General features: G+C 49.5%; 2 protein-coding genes across 2 annotated transcripts; both read left to right on the top strand.

Moving 5' to 3' along the window:
• Positions 1 to 3222: 3222 nt before the first annotated feature.
• On the top strand, positions 3223 to 9746 carry LOC142360932 (uncharacterized). Its single transcript, XM_075417248.1, has 5 exons — positions 3223 to 3289; positions 5352 to 5509; positions 6510 to 7531; positions 7780 to 7909; positions 9639 to 9746. The coding sequence occupies exons 1-5, from the start codon at positions 3223 to 3225 to the stop codon at positions 9744 to 9746; spliced, it is 1485 nt and encodes a 494-aa protein (XP_075273363.1).
• A 1020-nt stretch (positions 9747 to 10766) lies between these two features.
• On the top strand, positions 10767 to 21314 carry LOC142360931 (syntabulin-like). Its single transcript, XM_075417247.1, has 6 exons — positions 10767 to 10876; positions 10928 to 11190; positions 17422 to 17524; positions 18405 to 18608; positions 19185 to 19334; positions 20189 to 21314. Exons 1-6 carry the CDS (start codon positions 10767 to 10769, stop codon positions 21183 to 21185), a joined length of 1827 nt encoding a protein of 608 aa, XP_075273362.1. The 3' UTR covers positions 21186 to 21314.
• Positions 21315 to 21549: the final 235 nt, after the last annotated feature.

Raw genomic sequence — 21549 nt, 5'->3', positions numbered from 1 at the left:
TTATTGTTTACTTAATTGCTTTATTATAGATAACCTTTATAATCAGAAGTTCAGTAAAGCATGTTAGAAATGTTAAAGGTGTGCGAGTATCTTCTTGAAGTACAGCTGCAGAGAACACCCCATCTCAGCTGAGCTGCCAGGCCCAGGCTGCGCAGGGGCAGGCACTGCGTCAGGGCATAAGGACCCATCAGGACCCAGAGACCGGAGTTAGGCTGAGAAAACCTAAGTACAGCTCCAAGCATAAGCGCTCAGCTGGAGAAGAAGGCTCCGGTCGGTCTGCGATTGTACACGCCACCCGCTCTGCCACACCCATGCTGCATTCACAGATACAAGTGACCTAATCTTTAACCCAGTGCAATCTTCTGGAAGCTTGTAACTTCTCATTTCTGCACTGCCAGGAGAGTATCAGTCTTCCTGGCGTTTAACAGAAGTCCAGAAGGCCTTGTTTAACCCAGCTGGTGGGAGCCACGCAGTCTCGCTGTGCACGCTGAGATGCCACTGTGACCATCAAACCACAAATTCTCCATGTCCAAAACTTCAGATCTGTCCATAGATCAGAGGAGGGCAACACTACCCAACAGATGAAACCGTGGCATTTGTCTGGCCCCACCCAACCTTTCAGCAACACCTCTGGCCATTGTAACCTCGCCGGCCTCCTGTTTTCTCCTCCAGCCATGCAAGTGTAGTATTTCCCGGTGCAGCCCAGAGCAGAAGAGGTCTAGTGAAGCCAGGCAGTGCCATGCATTGCTCTGCAGCTTTTGAGAAGAAGGGAGTTCGTAGTAAGCTGCAAGGGAGCAGGAATAACTGGCCAGCACGGGGGGAGCCTTTGCAGCACTCAAGAGGGTGACACACAGCGATGCACACAGAGGCGACGCAGAGACCCCTCATGTCCCTGTGGTGCCCGGGTTCTGAATTACTTGTGTTTGCAAGGGAGAATAAGGGAGGTTCACAAAGCCTAGCTGTATGGTCTTCCCAGCTGATGTCAGGGTGTTTGAAGTCTCCCATGAGAACCAGGGCCTGTGACTGTGACGCTGCTTGCAGTTGCCTGTAGAAGGCCTCGTCAACCTCCTCCTCCTGGTCAGGTGGCCTGTAGTACACACCCACCGTAATGTCACCCGTGTGAGCCTGTCTCTTAATTCTAACCCACAAGCTCTCAACTCCTTCTTCATCTGCCTCCAGGCCAAGCTCAATGCATTCCAGTTGCTCCTTCACATATAGAGCAACTCCCCCACCTCTCCTTGTTGGCCTGTCTTTCCTAAAGGGTCTGTAGCCATCCATGACAGCGTGCCAGTCATGCGAGTTGTCCCACCACGTTTCTGTGATGGCGACCAAGTCGTAGCCGTCCTGCTGTACAATGGCTTCCAGCTCCTCCTGTTTATTGCCCATGCTACGTGCATTGGTATAGACACACTTGAGCTGGGCTGTCAATCTCACCCCTGGCCTTGGCACACCAAGCCTAGGCTCATCCCTAGTGAACGGGGTGATGTCCCCTTCCCCCTTCGAACCTAGTTTAAAGCCCTCTCAATGAGCCCTGCCAGCTCGTGGCCAAGAATCCTTTCTCCCCTTTGAGATAGTTGCGATCCGCCTGCCGCCAGCAGGCCCGGTGCGATCTACACCTCCCCGCGATCAAAGAAGCCAAAATTTGACTGATGGCACCAGTCCCTGAGCCACCTGTTAACCAGGTGAGTTTTCCTGCCCCTTTCAGTGCTGTTCCCTGCCACTGATGGGATGGAGGAAAACACCACCTGCGCCCCTGATCCCTCAACCGGTCGCCCCAGTGCCCTGAAGTCCCTTTTGATGGCCTTGGGACTTCTCTCTGCTGTCTCGTCCCCGCCAACCTGCATTACCAAGAGGGGGCAGTAATCAGAGGGCCGCACCAGACCAGGGAGTTTCTTCACAACATCCCTAACCCGGGCCCCAGGGAGGCAGCAGACTTCCCTGTGGGATGGGTCCGGTCGGCAGATCGGGCCCTCTGTTCCCCTCAGAAGGGAATCGCCTATGAACAAAATTTCAAATGGACTGATGCCCTCTTTGCTCCTGGGTTTTACTCTGATTCTCAGTAAAGCTAAGGGCAGAGCTTTGTCCCAAGACAAATTTGCCTCCTGACCAATTTTTGCCAGTTGTTGTTTGATCAAATGATTCATTTTTTCTATTTGGCCACTTGCCTGTGGTCTGTAGGGGGTGTGTAGCTGCCAATCAATACGCAATATTTTACTGATGTGTTGTACTACATGTGTGCAAAAATGTGACCCTCTATCCGAGGATATGATTGCTGGCACCCCAAACCGTGGTATGATTTCATTTAACAAAATTTGTACCACTTCCCGAGCCTTATTTGTTCTACAGGGAAATGCTTCAGGCCATCTGGAAAACGTGTCTGTTATAACCAATAAGTATCAATACCCCCCTTTTCTTGGAAGTTCTGAAAAATCTATTTGCCAATGTTGCCCTGGTTTGTTCCCCTTTCCAGTTTTCCCAAAGTGTACTTTGCATGTTGTATTTGGATTATTTCTCAGACAAATTTCACACATTTGGGTTGCTTGTTTTACAGTAGCACACAGGTTTCTGCCTACTATTCTCTTGTTGAGATCCTTATATAGTGCATCTGCTCCCCAGTGAGTTTTGTTGTGTTCTTTTCTGACTACTTCCCATAATAGATTGGAAGGTATAACTATACGATTATCTGGTATTAAATACATCTTACCTTGTTCACTTGCTCCCAAATCTTTTACTAATTTCATATCTTTTTTTGAATATTTAAATTCCATTTCTGTATCTACGAGTTTACCATCTGGTACCAGTGCCAAGGTTTTTACAGAATCTCTTTCTGCTGCCCTTTTAGACTCTTGATCTGCTAGTTTATTTCCCAGTTCCTGTTCAGTGTTACCTTTTTGATGCCCTCTGCAATGCATTATTGCCACTTGTTCTGGTAGATGTATAGCTTCCAAAAGCTGTAAGATTTCTTTTGCATGCTTGATCTGTTTACCTTGAGCTGTAAGCAGTCGTCGTTATTTCCACAATGCTCCATGAGCATGGACGACCCCGAAGGCGTATTTGGAGTCTGTCCAAATATTTATTTTCTTTCCTTTCGCCAATTCTAAGGCTCTGGTTAAAGCGATTATCTCTGCCTTTTGAGCAGACGTACCTGCAGGTAAAGGTTCTGCCTCGATTACCTTGTGTGCGGGGGTTACTGCATACCCTGCTTTATGAGCCCCGTCCTTTATGAAGCTGCTTCCATCGGTGAACCAGGAGTCTTCTGCGCTTTCCAATGGTTCCTCCTTTAAACCAGGTCTGCTGGAATAGACTGTTTCAATAGTCTCCAAGCAGTCGTGCATCAGAGGTTCCATAGTGGCGGAAGCTTTACTAAGAAAAGATGCTGGATTTACAATGTTAGCTGTCACAATCTTAATATCATCTTGTTCCACCAAAATAGCCTGGTACTTTAGGAATCGGGATGGTGAGAGCCAATGGCCCCCCTTTTGTTCAAATACTGCAGAAACTGTATGTGAGACTATGACTGTCATTTTCTGGCCCATAGCAAACTTACGAGCTTCTTGAATGTTAAGGACAACTGCTGCAACAGCTCGCAGACACCCAGGCCATCCTTTGCTTACCTCATCCAATTGCTTGGAGAAATATGCCACTGCTGTCTTGGACGGCCCCAGCTGTTGAGCCAGCACTCCCAGGGCAATGCCTTGTCTCTCGTGAGAAAGTAACCAAAAGGGTTTTAGAACATTTGTAAGTCCGAGAGCCGGGGCTCTCATAAGTTCTCTTTTTAATTGTTCACAAGCTCTTTTTACACCTCCGGTCCAAATCAGTTGTCTGGCATTGTTTTTCAACAGTTCATAGAAGGGTTTTACCATTAATGCATAATTATATATCCATAGTCTACACCATCCTGTCATTCCTAAAAAGGTTCGTAATTCTTTTACCGTTTGCGGTTCTGGAGTCGGCAGACTGCTTCTTTCCTCTCTCTTCCCAGTTCTTGTTGTCCTCTTGAGATTTTGAGTCCGAGGTTAAGTCACTTGTTGTTGAATCATCTGAGCTTTCTGTTGAGAAACTCAATAACCATTAAGTCCCAGAAAATTAAGAAGACTCACTGTCCATTTTTTGCAATCCCCCTCTGTTTCGGCAGTGATGAGGAGATCATCGACATATTGTGACAAAGTCCCCTTTTGTGTCAGAGGATTCCATTTTTCGAGATCCCGAGCTAGCTGATTCCAAAGATGGTAGGGCTATTTTTGAAACCTTGGGGTAACACTGTCCGGGTTAACTGGGTTTTTCGTCCAGAATCTGGATTTTCCTATTCAAAAGCAAACAGGCTCTGACTGTTTGAGGCCAGAGGTCTAGTGAAGCCAGGCAGTGCCATGCATTGCTCTGCAGCTTTTGGGAAGAAGGGAGTTCGTAGTAAGCTGCAAGGGAGCAGGAATAGCTGGCCAGCACGGGGGGAGCCTTTGCAACACTCAAGAGGGTGACACACACCGATGCACACAGAGGCAACGCAGAGACCCCTCACGTCCCTGTGGTGCCCGGGTTCTGAATTACTTGTGTTTGCAAGGAAGAATAGGGGAGGTTCACAAAGGGTTATATTAAGAAAGACAAATCTAACAGACAGTTTGATGTAACACAGTCCCCAGGAGCTCACAAAGATGCCCACGAGAGCATCTTGCTTTCTCTGCCGGTCACTTTCTCTTCCATGCTCTCCTGCCTTCCTGGGTTCCTGCAGGCCAGCTGGCTTGCCTTGTGACACTTCTGCAATACATAGCTCACTTTCACCCAAAGATCACTTTCAAAAGCTTTTTCTTTTAATTGCATGGACACAAGGGCCAAAAGCAATAGCTGGGGGAGGGGGAACGTGCTAATCCAAATTTTACACAACCATGGCATTTCATCATTCCCAGAGATCTCCTTTTGGGCCTGGAACACATTACAGAAAATGCCTTATTCCTGCTTCAAAGTACATCTGTTGAAGGCTGAGAGCGCAATATTTTATACCCAATTTTACCAACTTTATTACAATTTTGGATTTCTCTTTTACACTCACTGTTGTTTAAACGATCTTCACTTTGTGTCCTCGTGAAATAGAGCATCATTTAGAGGAAAAAGTGATCTTCAGTTCGAGGAGAGACATTCACCTGCGACTACACGGGTTTCTTTTGCAGTAGGCAGGCAATAAAGCAGCACAAACCTACACTCATGTTCAACATTTCAAAAGGCTGAACTCATTCCAAACCATGTTTCAGGCAGGCTCCATTTAGCAGCAGTGTTTTTAAACGTGCTGTTTATAAGGCGCTAACACCAGAGTAGTGCCAAAGTTGTTTCCTGCCCTTAAAATCTTTCTGTCCTCTCAGCTTTCATAAGGTACTTCTGCTCAGCAAGAGGTGACAGAGCTCCCGTCACCCTCCCGGTAAAAGTCCTTGCTCTGATCTTTACCCAAAACTCAGATGCTTCCAAGCCTCCACCTTTCCTCCTCCATACTGAAGGGTGTAGGCAGCTGAAGGTGCCCTTTGTGAGCAGAGGCCAGAAGTGCCACGATCATTGCTCCACTCTCAGACTTCAGGGGACTGGCCTTTGTTCCGCCATCTACAGAGGATACACCAGCTGTTGCTGCAGACATACCATCGTAATTTTGTTCCCCTCTAATATTTGTTTTTAGCCTTGATCACAGAATCACAGAATCACAGAATGTTCGGGGTTGGAAGTGACCTCTGTGGGTCATCTAGTCCAACCCTCCTGCCGAAGCAGGGTCACCTACAGCAGGCTGCACAGGACTGCGTCCAGGCGGGTCTTGAATATCTCCAGAGAAGGAGACTCCACAGCCTCCCTGGGCAGCCTGTGCCAGGGCTCCGTCACCCTCAGAGGGAAGAAGTTCTTCCTCATGTTTAGGCGGAACTTCCTGTGCCTCAGTTTGTGCCCATTGCCCCTTGTCCTGTCACTGGGCACCACTGAAAAGAGTCTGGCCCCATCCTCCTGACAGCCACCCTTGAGATATTTATAAACATTTATAAGGTCCCCTCGCAGCCTTCTCTTCTTCACGCTGAACAAGCCCAGCTCCCTCAGCCTCTCCTTGTAGGGGAGATGTTCCAGTCCCCTCACCATCCTCGTAGCCCTCTGCTGGACTCTCTCCAGTAGCTCCTCATCCTTCTTGAACTGGGGAGCCCAGAACTGGACAGAGTACTCCAGATGGGGCCTCCCTAGGGCAGAGTAGAGGGGAAGGAGAACCTCCCTCGACCTACTGGCCACACTCCTCTTGATGCACCTGTAGAAGACTGCTACAAACTGCTTTTGTCTCGACATTGCCATTGTCGTCCCTTCCTGGCCTCTGAAAAAAACGCCTCAACGACCTGCAGGAAAGCACTTGCGCACAGAGTAGCGCGTGGACGGGTCCCACTGTGATTCTGTGATTCTGTGATTCTGAGTTAAGGAACCAGCTCCTGAGGAAGGCAGACTCCTTGGCGGAAACAGAAGTAGCGCTGGCAGGGAAAGGGGTGCGATCGATCTATCCCCAGGAGGACTTGAAGGGAGCAAAAGGGACTGTAGGGAGCCCCCCCCACAAGTACCCGTTGGTTAAAACAGAATTCGTATATGAAGATGACGGTGATAATCGCCCCCTGATTATTACTAAAGAAATCCCTTTTGCGGCAACTGAATTGGCAAAGCTGCGGAAAGATTTTGCAAGAACCACGAGAGAACTGGAGACAGAATATGTCTGGTGGGTGTCCCTGTCGGGGTGGGACAGGATCTTGTTGTTGGAAAGGGAAGCGGAAGGGTACTGGGTCCCGGGCGTGTTCTTAACCCCCAGTGAACGCCGAGCCCTGTGGTCGCTGACTCAGAGGGCCGAGCACTGGGCCGCGGGGTTGAACCCGCTGGAGAGGGGGGATCCCCTGGCCACCACAGGCACGACAGATCAGTTATTGGAAAGTGTGCAGAAAGTGGCTTGCCTTCAGATGATGTATGACCGGGAGCTCAAGCCTAATCTGAGCTCCCCGATGCTGCTGCTGGCAGACCCCGAAAGAATGACTCCCCAGCTACGGGGGCTTCCCGATTCCCTGAAACCCACAGGGATCCAGCGGCAGAGGAGAATTCAAAACACCCCCAGCGAGGGGAGAACCGCGGCTACCCTGGAGGGGGGAGTGACCCCCGACCGTCGGCAGCCGGGGAGCAAAGTGTGGATGTGCGGGGAGATAGCCCAAGAGCTGATTAGCTGTGGGAGGAGATACGGACCTGTTAACCGGCCATATCAAAGGGCTGAAACCAGAGCCCTGCGAGCCGCAGAACAAGGGAGTGGGCAGTCGTTTTTCTCGGGGAGAAGCCCGGATCTGGCTGGGAAAGAAAAGCCCCTAATTCGGCAGGGGATCTGGCAGTTAGGGCTTCAGAAGGGCATTCCCCGGGACCTCATGCATGGACTCCTGACCAAGAAGGTGGAACAGCTTGTGCAGAGATGGTCAGGGCGAGAAATCGCTTTTGGGCCAGATCCTAGTGCCCCACCCTTGGTGAATCTGGGGGGGGGAACGAAACAGGGAAGAAGCTGGTGGGAAACTAAATCCTCCCCTCCCCCAGGGTGAGGGGGGAGGCGGAGGGTGGATGTGTGTAAGACAGCTCACCTGCAATAACAAAGGGGATTTATTGATTACGGTGGCGGTAGGGCCAAAGAGGAGACCGGTAAGCTTTTTGATTGACACCGGAGCACAAATTACTGCGCTAAGCCGGGTCGAGGCAGAACGGTGTGGAATTTCGGTCCCGTCCGAAAGCCTCCGCCTTCCCTCCTCCATGCTGAAGGGTGCAGGCAGCTCAAGGTGCCCTTTGTTACGTGTGGCTGGTGAGGCCAGAGGATTTTGCAGCCCGGGGGGTTTCTCCTCGCCTCCCGGCGGCCGAGACCCCCGAGGCCTCCCCATCCCAGTCCGGCCCGGTTTGCGGGCGCGCGGCGCTGGGGCGGAGCAGGGCGCGGGGCAGCTCCTGCCCCCGCCCCGCGCTCGGGGACCCGGGGCCGGGCGGCCCCGCTGCCGGGGGCGTCTGACGGCCCCGCCGGGCCCGCCCCGCCCCGCCCCGCCGCCCCGCGCCCGGCAGCCGCGCAGAGCCCGCCGCGCCCCGCCATGGGCTGCTCCAGCAGCGCCCGCAGCCGCCCCGCCGGGCCGCCGCCGCGGGGTGAGCCGGGCCGGGCCGGGCCGTGCTGGGCCGCGGGGAGCCGGGCGGGGTGGGGGGTCCCCGCGAAGCCCGCCGGGGGAGGGGGTCCCGTCGGGGGGCTGGCGCCGCGGCTGGGCGTCCCGCGGGGGCCGGGAGCACGGCGGGGTCCCTGGGCGTGCGGTGGGGCCCGGGGCCGGGGACGTCGCACGCTGCTGCTGCTCGCAGGTGGCCGGGTCGCCGCTTCCCACAGAATCACAGAATAGTAGGGGTTGGAAGGGACCTCTGTGGGTCATCTAGTCCAACCCCCCTGCCGAAGCAGGGTCACCTACAGCAGGCTGCACAGGACCTTGTCCAGGCGGGTCTTGAATATCTCCAGAGAAGGAGACTCCACAGCCTCCCTGGGCAGCCTGTGCCAGGGCTCCGTCACCCTCAGAGGGAAGAAGTTCTTCCTCATGTTCAGACGGAACTTCCTGTGCCTCAGTTTGTGCCCATTGCCCCTTGTCCTGTCACTGGGCACCACTGAAAAGAGCTTGGCCCCATCCTCCTGACACCCACCCTTCAGATATTTGTAGGCATTTATAAGGTCCCCTCGCAGCCTTCTCTTCCTCAGGCTGAACAAGCCCAGTTCCCTCAACCTCTCCTCGTAGGGGAGATGCTCCAGTCCCCTCACCATCCTCGTAGCCCTCCGCTGGACTCTCTCCAGTAGCTCTTCATCTTTCTTGAACTGGGGAGCCCAGAACTGGACAGAGTACTCCAGATGAGGCCTCACCAGGGCAGTGTAGAGGGGAAGGAGAACCTCCCTCGTCCTGCTGGCCACACTCTTCTTGATGCACCCCAGGATCCCATTGGCTTTCTTGGCAGCCAGGGCACACTGCTGGCCCATGGTTAACCTGTCGTCCACCAGGACACCCAGGTCCCTCTCCGCAGAGCTGCTCTCCAGCAGGTCCACCCCAAGCCTGTACTGGTGCATGAGGTTGTTCCTCCCCAGGTGCAGGACCCTGCACTTGCCCTTGTTGAACCTCATCAGGTTCCTCTCTGACCAGCTTTCCAGCCTATCCAGGTCACGCTGAATGGCAGCACAGCCTTCTGGTGTATCTACCACACCTCCCAGTTTGCTGTCGTCAGCAAACTTGCTGAGGGTACATTCTAACTCTTCATCCAGGTCGTTGATGAAGAAGTTAACAAGACTGGGCCCAGTACTGACCCCTGGGGGACACCACTTGTCACCAGCCTCCAACTAGACTCAGCGCGGCTGATGACAACCCTCTGAGTTCTGCCATTCAGCCAGTTCTCTATCCACTTCACCGACCACTCATCCAGCCCACACTTCCTCAGCTTCGCTAGGAGGATATCATGGGAGACTGGGGCCCATCCCGCGGGCTGGGGTTTTGCTTGAGTTTACAGACAGGTCCTTTAGTGTAACGCCTTGGAAATCCAGTGCTTCCCCCCGTTCCCCCTTCAAAATAATGCGGGCCGGCAGGTTCTGACCCCGCGATCCTTCCTGCTGCTCACAGACTCTGCACGTCCACCCCAGCGCAGTCTGCGGCGCCGGCAGCGCTCCGGTGCCTCTGGTTTGGCTCCAGCCGCCGGGCGTTAACTTTGGGTGGAAGCCGGGTTTGTAGGATGCTCCAGAAGAGTGTCCTTGCTGTTCAGTGGAAGTTAAAGAAAACTTTGTTTCCCTATTCATCGTATTTGGAAGTTTGGAAATGCTTTTATAAGACCCCGAATGCTGCAGTTACAGCTACTGGCTTCTCCAGAAAGATACATCCTGAAGACAGATACGTAAAAGTTGTTTGCGTTTAGTTCGGCTGCATTTCTTCCCTGTGTTCTTGAGTCATTATCTGTTGCTGTTACTCTGGCTGCGGCATCCATGTTTTCTGCATGCGTTTATTCTCCGTGTGCTGTCTCGTGGTGGGGTGGTTTGCGGCTGCCGAGGTGACAACAGGTCGTGTGGGGCGAGCGCTGTCGCACCGCTGCCGACCCAGCACACGCCGGCGAACCGAGGAGCCCCGCTCTGAGATGGACATCAGAACCACAGGCATTCCCCTCCACCCCCACACCTCTCCTTCCAGCAGACATTAACTTTTCTTCTGCACAAAAGCGCTGTTGTCCGCTATGCACGCTTTTCCCAGAGGAATGCCACTGGAAACACAAACAGTGAAAAGTGCTGTTAACTGAACAGAGAATTTTCACACTAGCTTTATTCACTACACAATCTTTTTTGTTATACTACCTATGCAAGGGGTGTAAGGTGTCAAGAAACACATAGCTGACGAGAGCAAAGGAAAAAAACACCACAACAATCTGCTCATTTTACTCCCCCACTTCGTCTAGAACACATCACTGAGTGGCACAGGGGCAACAAGGACCCATACTCCAAGTGGCACATTGCAGCTCTCTCCTGTCTTGCATAAGTAGTAAGAGACTGGCATGAGGAGGTCACTCCTGCTTCGGAGTCAGTTGATTTTATATGAAAAATCTGCTAAGATGTTTGCAGGAGGACTTTAAAAATAAAAATGAAGCTTCACTCACTTGAAAAAGTGAAATTTAACACAGATTCGGTAAGAATAAAGAATTATTTATTAGAATAAAGAATTGTAATTTAGAGTAGATTTTCTTATATTCCCCACACCTCTGAATTCATGCAGAAGGGAAGAAGCTACCTACACCCCAGCCAGCGTGTGGAGACAGCAGAGTTCCAAAAAGCCTTACGAGGTGTTAAGCAATGCTGCTATTCGTCTGCGATTCTGAAGTGAGGAGAGTCACAGCAGACCATGTTTCTTCTCCCCCTGATAAACCGCAGGACGCAGAACTGCTCTGCACAGACAAGTGCTTTCCGTGCCATCTACCGGCTGAGTCATTTTATTGGACTTCAGTTACGCCCAAATGAGAAGAGACCTTCGCAGCACCACAGGCAGAGGAACAGAAGTCACAAAAGAATTCAACAAGTAGCTTACCACACAGTGACTGCCTCTCCACTCGTTTTTCACTTGGTCGTTACTCAAAACATTGATCTCTACTCCAAACCTCCTGCATGTTTTGGACATTATGCTACTACCGTCGAGGGTCAGAAAGGTTTCATTTCTCCATAAAGGAAGAGCCTATGACAAACTGCAGCCATATCTGGCTCACTTTGTCCGGGTTCCAAAGCAAGGAGTTCAGCACAGACTGGACGGAATGATGTAAGTTGTTTAAACCAGGAAAGGACCCATTCCTGGTGTCACTCGTGCTTTGCATTCCTAACACAAGTTACGTCCAAAAAGACCTAAACCTCTCTCCTCAGTTAGCAGAACACTAATTATAATCACAACACTGTTAGAGATATGCTTCTTCTAGGATGTTTTTATTTACTGTATGCATACTGAAAAACTGTAATAAGAATGGTTTCATAGCATTTGGTCTTTGACCTCACCGCAATTAAAATGCACCACCATTTAGCTTACCTGTTCCCACTGGGAGGAAAAACTTCATTGGTATTAGAAAGTCGAAAGGTGCAGATAGGTATCTACAATTTGCAGAACAAGCCAACATCGAACTAACTTCAGTGAACTGAAAATCCAGTTTATCATCCACTACGCTGCTTCGTCACTGACTGGAGAATTTCAGTGCATCCCAGCCCAGAACCTGCCGGGGGGGGACGGGGGAGCGGGTCAAGGAGTCAACAGAGTGCAGGAACTTCTCAGGCACTAGTAGCCTACTCCTCAGCACTGTCCGCCAGCATGCTTCGATTCCAGGAAGCATGTGGCTTACTACGCATGCTCCTTGCAACTGCTCGGCATCTGCACTGAGTCACCAGTGACGTGCAGAAACAAAGTCCACAACTCACAGAGAGTTATAAAGCAGGTATGTTTCTTATGGCGCCGGGTGCAAGGGGGATCGTTCCTCCTGACTTGCACACCAAGTCACAAAGCATGCACCTATTTATTACAAAGTTTATCTAAGTAGGCTGGGCTATTGTAATTGTTTCTAGGAATAGGCGTGATTCTTGTAATTATTTCTAGGAATTCATTATCACCCAGATCCGCAGCTTTGCAAGGCACAATTTGTGCTTTTCCTGCCCTATTCTTCATGTCTCCATACCGTGCCGTTTCACATCTAGTGAGTTAATAGGAATGAAAGAATGAAAAGAGTAACTTATAACAATTAGTATTCCATTAGAAATGTCATTTAACTTTGAGCCGTTGTAAGCGTTGTTGTACTCAGCATGTGTTGCCAGTATGTTCTTCTCTGCTTCTTGATAGTGAATTTGTCAAGTCATAAGTGTGAGCCGTGGGTTAGGATGTCCCAGTCTGAACACAATCATCTTTGCAGGCTTTAGGACGGTTAGGAATTTGAGGAGAGACAGGTGGAGCAGACTGTGTTGGACTGAAATTGGTTCTGAGTACGGTGCAGGTGCGGTTGCTTTTTTACTCAACATTGGAGCTGACTGTAGTTAAGAAAAAGGAGGCAAGGGAAGTGACCCTGGGCATCTGGGAATATGACAGTTCGAGTCAAATAAGCTAAACAGATTAGACTGGAAATGCAGGTGTTAGCTGCAAATGATGGCTAGATGTTAAAAATGCCTAGCTGGTAAAATGTAATGCTATTCCCACTTATTACGTTGCCTTGTCTGGTATGTGAGGTTTAGATTCCCAGGAGACTAAATGTGCAGGAACTTCTTCTTGGGGACACCCTGTGCAAGCAAATAGTGGTGGTGAATTAATCCGTTAGGGTAAAAATAGCAGAATAGTTTATCCATATTGCTACTCTACTTCCATACGTGTCTGTACTCTAAAGGCAGTCGCTTTGGTTGTTTTAAAAACAAAATGTAAAAGCTGTGATTGAAGTTATGTTACTGACATGTGGCCATATGACTTTACAGATCTCTTGTCAGCTCGCTCCCTCTCTTCAGTAGAGTGGTGTGGGAATAATAGTGTCTGACACTGATACGTACCTATGTATGTGCTTCACTTCAAAAACAGAGGAGTTGGTGTCTAAGTTCTGCAAGAGGAATGCCTTAGAGGTAGCTCTGGAAATATACTTCACCCTCACGAACTTGACTTTTCTGGTTGCAGAAGCATGCAATGATAGGACTTTGTTTTCTCTTGGGAAGACTGATAAAGTATCAGAAAGACACATTTGACTGGTGCATTTGTGCAAGAACATTGTATCTTGTATTTGCATGGCTTTTGTTCGTTCCCTGTACCAGATTTCTGCAAGCAGTGGGAAAAATAATAGAACTGTTGTCCCCGTTGTTCAGGAACAGTGGTACAGAACACCAGGTTACAGAACGTGCTAACTTGAGTAGATCCTGTGGCATGCAAAGAGCTTCCTTGTTCTTCATAACTGCTAGTTGGTACTTCTACCTCTTACGTTGAAATACTTTTTAAAATGCTGCTGGTGTACTATGTATTTGAAGGCAAACTCACATTCATTGGTTGTTGGAAAAAAAAACCAAACAAAACAACAAAAAATACTCAAGAGAAAACCAGTATTTGGAGGTAGCAATCTGGCTTGACTGATCCCTAAAATAAATGGGCGTGCCTCATTTGAAAAGCAGGATGGTGCAAAGGTAAGAGCGATGAGAAGACTGGTGACCTCAGCGTAATGTGTCTCTCTTTCTGCTGTTACTTAGCAGTACTTTATAGCCCACATTCCAAGACTGCGCCTTTCTGGGACAGGGGAAATGAAGAACAAGGTTATGTCAAAGAACATTTAACTCGGTTACAAATGCACGATTTCATCAGAGTACGCCGTGCTCCCATCCTGCAACCAGTCATAACCTTGCTTGCGCTGTGAAGGTGGGAAGGTTTGTGCTTCTGTTCCTGAGACTGTGCAGATAGTTCAATGTGTGGCTGCTGTCATGTGCATAAGCATACTGAAGTGGGGAAATGAGCTACACCTGATTCAGTGTTCTTGAAATATGTGGTCATAGAACAAAAAATGGACTGAAGATGGACCGGAGAACGTACGGTCGTAGGCAAGGTGCTCCATCATTTGCTATCAACTTACTTCACTCGGTCCTCGGTCCTTACTTCACTCGGTACATATGTTCAGGACCGAGTGAAGTAAGTTGATAGCAAATGATGGAGCACCTTGCCTACGACCGTACGTTCTCCATGTCTATGGAGATACATAGTGGTCAATGACACATGCTTCTGGAAGGCTTTCCACCTGCTTCTTAAAACCTCACCTTGGCAAGCAAAAACGAGGATGTCGTTGAACATGTGTCATCTTTCCCCGATCTAAGTGCATGGTTCAAATGCTACACTTCTGTCCCACACCTGACAGCAGACAACGTAACCATCCTGACATTCGGGTCCAATGGCACACAACGCTTGTTTCCTCTACAGTTTTCATCTCACTCTTCTCCCTTTCTTACACATGGACCTCGTAATATTCTTTGGGACAGTAAAGTTCCTGAGATCTTTTCTTCCTTCTCTTTGCCTTTCATTTTCGACCTACACAAAATAGCTACTGCTGCTGTTTTGAAATCAAAGTGTTTCCGGATAATGATGCTCCATGCACTGAGCCCTCCTGCATATTTTACTGATGGGATCCGCTTTAATTTCACATCCGTTGCTGTGGAGTGGTGCAGATTTGCTGGAGTTGCCGGCACAGGGAGCTGCGAAGGACCCGGTCGCCAGGGGTGCCGGAGGATGGGGAGATGCATGCGCACACCTCTCCCTCCAGCAGCGAGGATGCCGTGTCCAGGCACCAGCCCGTGCTACCCTCTGAGCGCGCATCCTGGAGCCGGGCGTGGAGGGCCGTGGGGTGAGGCTGCTGGGCGGCGGTGGGGTGGCAGGGGCTGCTGGGGGCCCTCTATTTGCATTGGTCCAGCCCCCCGCCTGCTTCATAATGGCCAGGTCTCCATGGCGCCAGTGTTAGGGAACGGTCCCTCCCAGTGGGCCAGCAGACCCGGCACAGCCGGCAGGTCCCCTTGGAGCTCCTCTGTCTGCCATAGATCCCTCGGGGTCTGTGGTCCCGAAGAGCTAACATCTGCACCTGCGGGCCTCCTCGGACAGGCTTCAGGCGCTGTGGGCTGCGGACGGGGAGGTCTCTCCTCATCTGGTCCAGCGACTGGTCCCATTGCTGCGGGAGGCAGAACAGCCTAAAAAGGTGGATCTGCCATTACTTTTCTTCTAGGGGTTACGGCAGCTGTTTTGGGCATGGAGGAGATGTGGATTCACGGTCTTGAGCCAAACTGGGTAGAGCGGAGACGGCTTGTGATTTATCTGACCTCAATTCCCTATCTTTAATGTCGCTGTAATCTTGCTTGCACAAGCGCACTGAGGGCCTATTTTGTTCTAAAGGAGATATGATGAATAAGACCAGTCAATCTAGTGTGCCATCTTTCTAACCTGACGTATAAGCGTTTACTTCAGGAGAAGAGAAATAGTACCTTGAGCTCAGTGGTTATACTGACTAACTCTCCGTTGACTAAAAATGGGAGGCAAGGCTGGCTCGGAGATGGGTGTCTGCGTTAGGGACGTCCACGTTTAGTCAGACGAATTCCACTCCTGTCTCCCGTGTTCCTCGTCAGGTCTCTGACCACTCTGCTGTTAGCTCTTATCGAAGCCAAGTACAATCTCTGTCTCTTTTACATCTCTTGTTTTTTTTTTTTTTTTTTTTGAACAGAAAGGAAAGTCAGTCGTAGACGTTCGGTTGCGGAAGAAAGTTTGCGTTTGAACCACGCATGTATCTTCAAGTAGGTCTATTTAGATGCCTTTTCGTCTTCTGCTCATCCCTGATAAGCTTAGGCACTGTCCGTTTGTCCTGTTTCTCAGGACCCCTGCCCAAGGTGCCTAGCATTGCACAGGGAGATTCTGTATCTCATTTTACACTGGGAATTCCCAGGAATGAAGTATTTGTAGAAGGCAAGCTAAGTAAATTGCACGGAAGTGAAAAAAGCGCTTGGTACCTTCCAAGAGATAATACTGGAATAGAGTCAGAAAACACATGTTTTGAGCAAAAGATACTTAGAAAGCGAAGTAAAACTTATTAGCGTAGAGCTATTGCTTTAGTTTGGATTTACATATGTTTTAGATTTCAACTTTGAATTTCCATAAATTTGCTTGAATTGTTGTTGAAAACATGTTCAAATAGCCAAGTGTTTCTTTCAAATGGGAAGAAGCAAAGTAGCAGCTACAAAGAGTGTTTCAGCTTTCAGGTGGTCTGCATTTTTGAGCCCAAATCTACAAGTCCCTGTTAAATGACAGTGGCCTAGAAAAACAACCTTGCAATTCTGTGTCGCCAATTTTATAATCCACCCCCCTCTAAAAATTGTATTAGATGTTGCTTAGTAGAGACATAGGCAATTAGTGGTTGGGCTGTGGCCTCTCAAGACATGTATCTCTTTTTGTTCAGAAGACTCTCGGGCTGCAGCAAGCGCCCACAAGTCCCAGCGAAAACGGAGGACGCAAAATACAAGCCAGCAGGTTGCCACGGAGGATCCGGCAAGTAGAAGGTGAAAGCCTGAGTCCCACCTGTCCTACAAAATGACCTGCCCAGCTGTGGGCTGGTGGCACAATCCACCTCCAGTGCAGGGTCTTGATGGCGAGAAGCTGGGCACAGCAGTGCCCGAGGGTACCAACAGGCGTAGCCTTCCCTGGCCACTGCGCTGGCCAAGGAAGCCACCACTCCCCACTCTTGGGTGGACACCCACCCTACTGCTTGCCAGTGCTCGCTCAGCAGGCAGATCCCTTCATCACATTTCAGCTGATTGCATGGTGCAGCAACAGCTGGTAACTTGGGCAGCTGGCAAAGATGCGCTCAGAGGGGATGTGGAGCAGAACTTTCAGTGTGACCCTCCATAAATCCTGATATACCCTGCTAGGCTATACACATTTATACATACACACATGTATGCGTACATCATCTCAGAAACCAAAACAGAAGCGGCTTTCTTCCCAGCAAGGAGCATTTTCATGCGGTTTAAAGCAAGAGAAATCTCTACTTGCAGTTGTGTGCTCCTGAAGGAGCCACGTGAGCAGCCGCATTCGTCTGCTGATGGCTCTGAGAAAGCAAACAGGTTGTCACAACAAATGTGCCTAGCCGACTCCTAAAATGGCTTCTGTAGCGTGAGGGTTTTGTGTCCGAATGTTTTTTCTGCTCTTGTCGAAGTGCCAGTTCTGAAGCAATGTTGAAAATCTGGAACAGATCCAGCGCTTGTCCTCAGGGACGTTTGAAAATTCATGCAACTGCTGAAATTCACACAGGACGGACAAAGGAAGGGTGCTCGTGATTCACCGTTATTTTGAAAACAGTCTTTGAGTTAGAATTTCCATCATGTTTTCACTCTTCCCTTTTCCTTTCCAGGAACTGAAGCCGATTTGAGCTCTTCAAGCAGCACAGGCAGTATTTCAGCACCTGAAGCCCGTGTGACTGCGGCTGGAAGCCAAAGATCTTCTTTTTCTCGCAAGTAAGCAAAGCAGCTTTTGCTGAATCTTGCAAGTGTTGCTAGTGCAAAGACAGACTACTGGGTAAGGTCTTGCAGTTAATACACACACAACTACTATTGTGAGTTTTAAACCAATTTTTTTTGAACATTACTTAAGCGCTCCCTAGATTATATCTCAACAAGGAAAGGTATTGGCTGGGAGCAAAAAACAATACGAAGTATAATTTAAAGCCCTAAAATTACCTGACTTTCAGAAAGAATAGATATCATTTCGTATATTACTATACTGCCCTGCTTAATTGAACAGAAGTCCTCTGTAACAAGGCTCCTTCAGATGCATTGCTGTGTTAGGCGCAGCCTGTGCAAATGCTGCCTCACACAAGGGTTGATGCTGTACTGCACAAAGCGGAAGGAGATGTCTCCTTTGCAATATGTTCTTTTTCAACCGTTCCACTTAACTCTCTATGAAACATGTCAGTGCTGTCACAAACCACAGTCCTGCACTTCATTGTAAAACAATGATAAAATCACCCAAACCGCAGCAGTATGAGGCAGGTTTGCAGCAGCCCCTCACCCACCTGTTCCTTATAAACTGTTCCATTTTCAGAGAAGGGGAAGCTCAGGGGACGTGGGTGATCCGACGGAGTCGCTGGGAACTGTGCGATCCGCAGAGAAAAGTGAAAATGGCCAAGGTTTCCCTAGGTCACGTAGTTCAGACTGAGCACCCCACAGCTAGTGAAAAAACGTGCAGTGGCTGATGACTTCAGGACTTTCTTGCCGGCCACTCACAGTTCTCTGTCTAGTTTAGTGTTCAGACAACTCTGTGTGTAAAAGAAGACACACAAAGAGTTGCGCGACGAGGATAATCCAATATGCTTTAACCATTCTGGTTCCCCTCCAGTCGTGGCCCTTACGGTCAGAATAACGGATCCTTATCCTGCAAGTCCGCAGCCAGCCCACCTGCTTCCCGTCAGAAGGAGCCTCTGTCAGCCCTGTGCAAAAACCAGCTGACTCCTGCCAACATCTGTCAGAATTACAGGGCTTCTTCAGGCACCAGCAGCAGCTCAGGCTCCTACAAAGGAAGCGACAGCAGCCCAGCGCTGAGGCAAGTCTTTATTTCAGCGTCCCGGTGTTGAGCGCAACGAATTGCCTTCTCTGCTCTGTAACGGGGGCTCGGCTGTGCAAGTTGCCGAGCAGGTCACCGTGCTTCTCAGCATAGGTGTGACTGCTCGTGTTGGTGGCTTGACAGCCAGCAGGCTGCTCCATCCCACGGAAAAACTTGATGGTCTCAGCAGTGTAAAACTGAAGGTTCCTTTCTGTCAAAGCCCTTTGAGTTTTTTTGAGGCGCTCCCTCACCTGGCTGTGTCTACAGCTGGGTGCTTGCTCTTGGGCGTGCCACCAATTTCGAGCGAGGGGACAGCTGGGTATTTTAAAGTTCAATGTCTCGTGTGATGTAATGGCACTGACACCAAGCAAAATAAGTAGTAGATTTTGCACTACAGCCACAGATCAGCCGTTTCCTCGAGTACTTTGATTTGCCAGAGGGAGTCACTTGTGCGGACTCTGAGGAGCCCCAGAGGAGGCAAGCTTTGTATCAGTCAACGGGACACTTTTCTTTTGGCTAGGACCGCAGAACTGTAGCAGTGATGTTATGTGACGCTTTGGGTTTTTTTCTTTTCAGGTGTTCAGGGGGATGCCATGCTTGTGGTGCCCACTACAAGATTAAGCCACCAAATCCAGAGCAGTATTTGACTGCTCTGCAGCAGAAAGAAGCTACATTGCGGCATTTGAAAACAAAGCTGAAGGAATCGGAGAGCAAACTTAAAGAAAGGTACATTTCACTTCAGAAATCAGTTAGAAAGGTTTGTTCAGAAGCATCTAGGGGCGGGAATCCTGAACGTTTTTACTCATTTCTGGACCACATAAATTGTTGATGAAGAAATCTGAACTATTATCCGTCTGATGAGGTTGTTTTCAGGTATTTCAGGTTTCATAGCATGTTCAGTGAAGCTGTACCATGCAGCTGAGTTCTGAATATGTCTGACTTTTCTCTTGTTTTGAACTTTCCCAACTGAATAATTTTCAAGGATAATTTTTCACCAGTCTGATTTAGCATTGAGACCTGTGATACATCCAATAGTTTCTACCTGCCAGCATGTATTTCCTGAGTCTCCTGTTCTACCTCACTCCGCGAAACAGGACTCCAAATGTCCCCCTTCTCCCCTAAAGAAAGAAAAGCTCTTACACAGACCAGCATGCCCGTCTGTGTTTTTGTCGCTTCAATATTGAAGTTTTCTCAGCAGCCCTTTGTATGGACGCTGAGCAAAGAAGTGACAATGTGCATTGCACAGCAACAGATGTCGTCTTTTCTACTAAAACCGCGCCCTCCTGAGAGCCGGCTCTCCGCACACACAACCCAAGCGGGCACACAGCGGGGTCTGAACGGAGCCCCAAGGCAGAGTCCCAGGGACCCTGCGGTCCAGTTCGGGATAGCCCGACCTCTGCATCAGCGAGGGCTGGATCTCACACAGAGATCTCTCCCCACTCGCTTGCAAGCCTTGGAAGGAATCTGCTTCCTTCCTGGAGAGTCTCTGCAGCGCAGCCACCCCAGTGCGCTGGAGCCTCATGTTGTCTCTTGAACTGACCACCCAGCAGAGCTGTTACACCGTTTTTCTTTTGCTACAGGGAAATAGAAATAGCAGAGCTCAAAGCTCAGCTGGGACGCACGAAGGAAGACTGGATTGAAGAAGAGTGTAAGCATGTGGAGGGGGATCTGGCCTTAAACGAAGCAAGAAGCAAAATTAAACAGCTCGAGCAGGTTATTGAAGCCATGAAAAACAATGCTGTTGAGAAAGACCAAAAAATTCAGAAATACTTCTTAGACATCAGCATTGAAAATAAGAAACTGGAATCTTTGCTGCAGAGCATGGAAATGGCTCAGAACAGCTCTGCGATGGACGAGCAGTGCCTGCAGTACAGCTGTGACGCAGAGGGGAAGCCATCAGCGTTGTGTGCCACGATGCCAGAGAGCCTCATGGCAGAGGACCAAGCTCTGGAGGAGGTGGCAGATAGCAGGCTGCTTCTTAGTGAGGACACATCTAATGGGACTGATTCAGCTGAAGAGAGCTGGAGCAGCACAGGTTGTGAGTGGAGTGATCCCGCTCCCTCCAGTTGTGTTGTGAAGAAACTGATGCTTGACAGTGTTGCAGATGAAAAACTAACTTCTTTGCGGCAGGAGGAGAAAAGCAGCAGTGTGATGGTGGAACAGGCCGTCCAGACTGACGCGGTGCCATATAGCCTAGATGTGGAGCAGCTCATTCAGAACGTCTTCAGAGCTCAGGATGCCTGTCCTCCTGTGCAGTCTCTATGCAGGAAGGTGGAGCACAGAGTTGGTGAAAACCATTTCATGAAAGAACTTGATTTTACAGACCCTCATGATGATGAAGCCTTTGGGTATGTCAATACTTGCTCGCAGGCAGGAAGAAAGAGGAGATATTGGAGCAGCAGTCTCCTGAGAGATGTTCCGGCTGTAGCTGCCCCTGTTGTATCAACTGTCATGTGGGCTTTCAGTACTCAGAGAGGAGGATTAGATTACATTTACAATATTGGAGCATTGCTTCGTGGTTGCTGCCGCGTAGCCCTGCACTCTTTACGCCGTACGCTCTTCAGTGTCAAAACTTAAAGTCCACTCTGTCCCCGGGCCCCAGCTGGCCTCAGCACTGAGAATGAGGGATGAGATAGATAGGTCATAAAAAGTTATTGAATATTCTGGCAGAGCCCACGATTTTGCTACATATACCTGTATTGTGTTTTAACTTATTGTTTACTTAATTGCTTTATTATAGATAACCTTTATAATCAGAAGTTCAGTAAAGCATGTTAGAAATATTAAAGGTGTGCGAGTATCTTCTTGAAGTACAGCTGCAGAGAACACCCCATCTCAGCTGAGCTGCCAGGCCCAGGCTGCGCAGGGGCAGGCACTGCGTCAGGGCATAAGGACCCATCAGGACCCAGAGACCGGAGTTAGGCTGAGAAAACCTAAGTAC

The sequence above is a fragment of the Opisthocomus hoazin genome, chromosome 3, assembly GCF_030867145.1.
Source record: "Opisthocomus hoazin isolate bOpiHoa1 chromosome 3, bOpiHoa1.hap1, whole genome shotgun sequence".
In the NCBI taxonomy this organism is placed as follows: Eukaryota; Metazoa; Chordata; class Aves; order Opisthocomiformes; family Opisthocomidae; genus Opisthocomus; species Opisthocomus hoazin.
The sequence above is the reverse complement of the archived record's forward strand: the minus strand, read 5'-3'. Positions and strand labels throughout refer to the sequence as shown.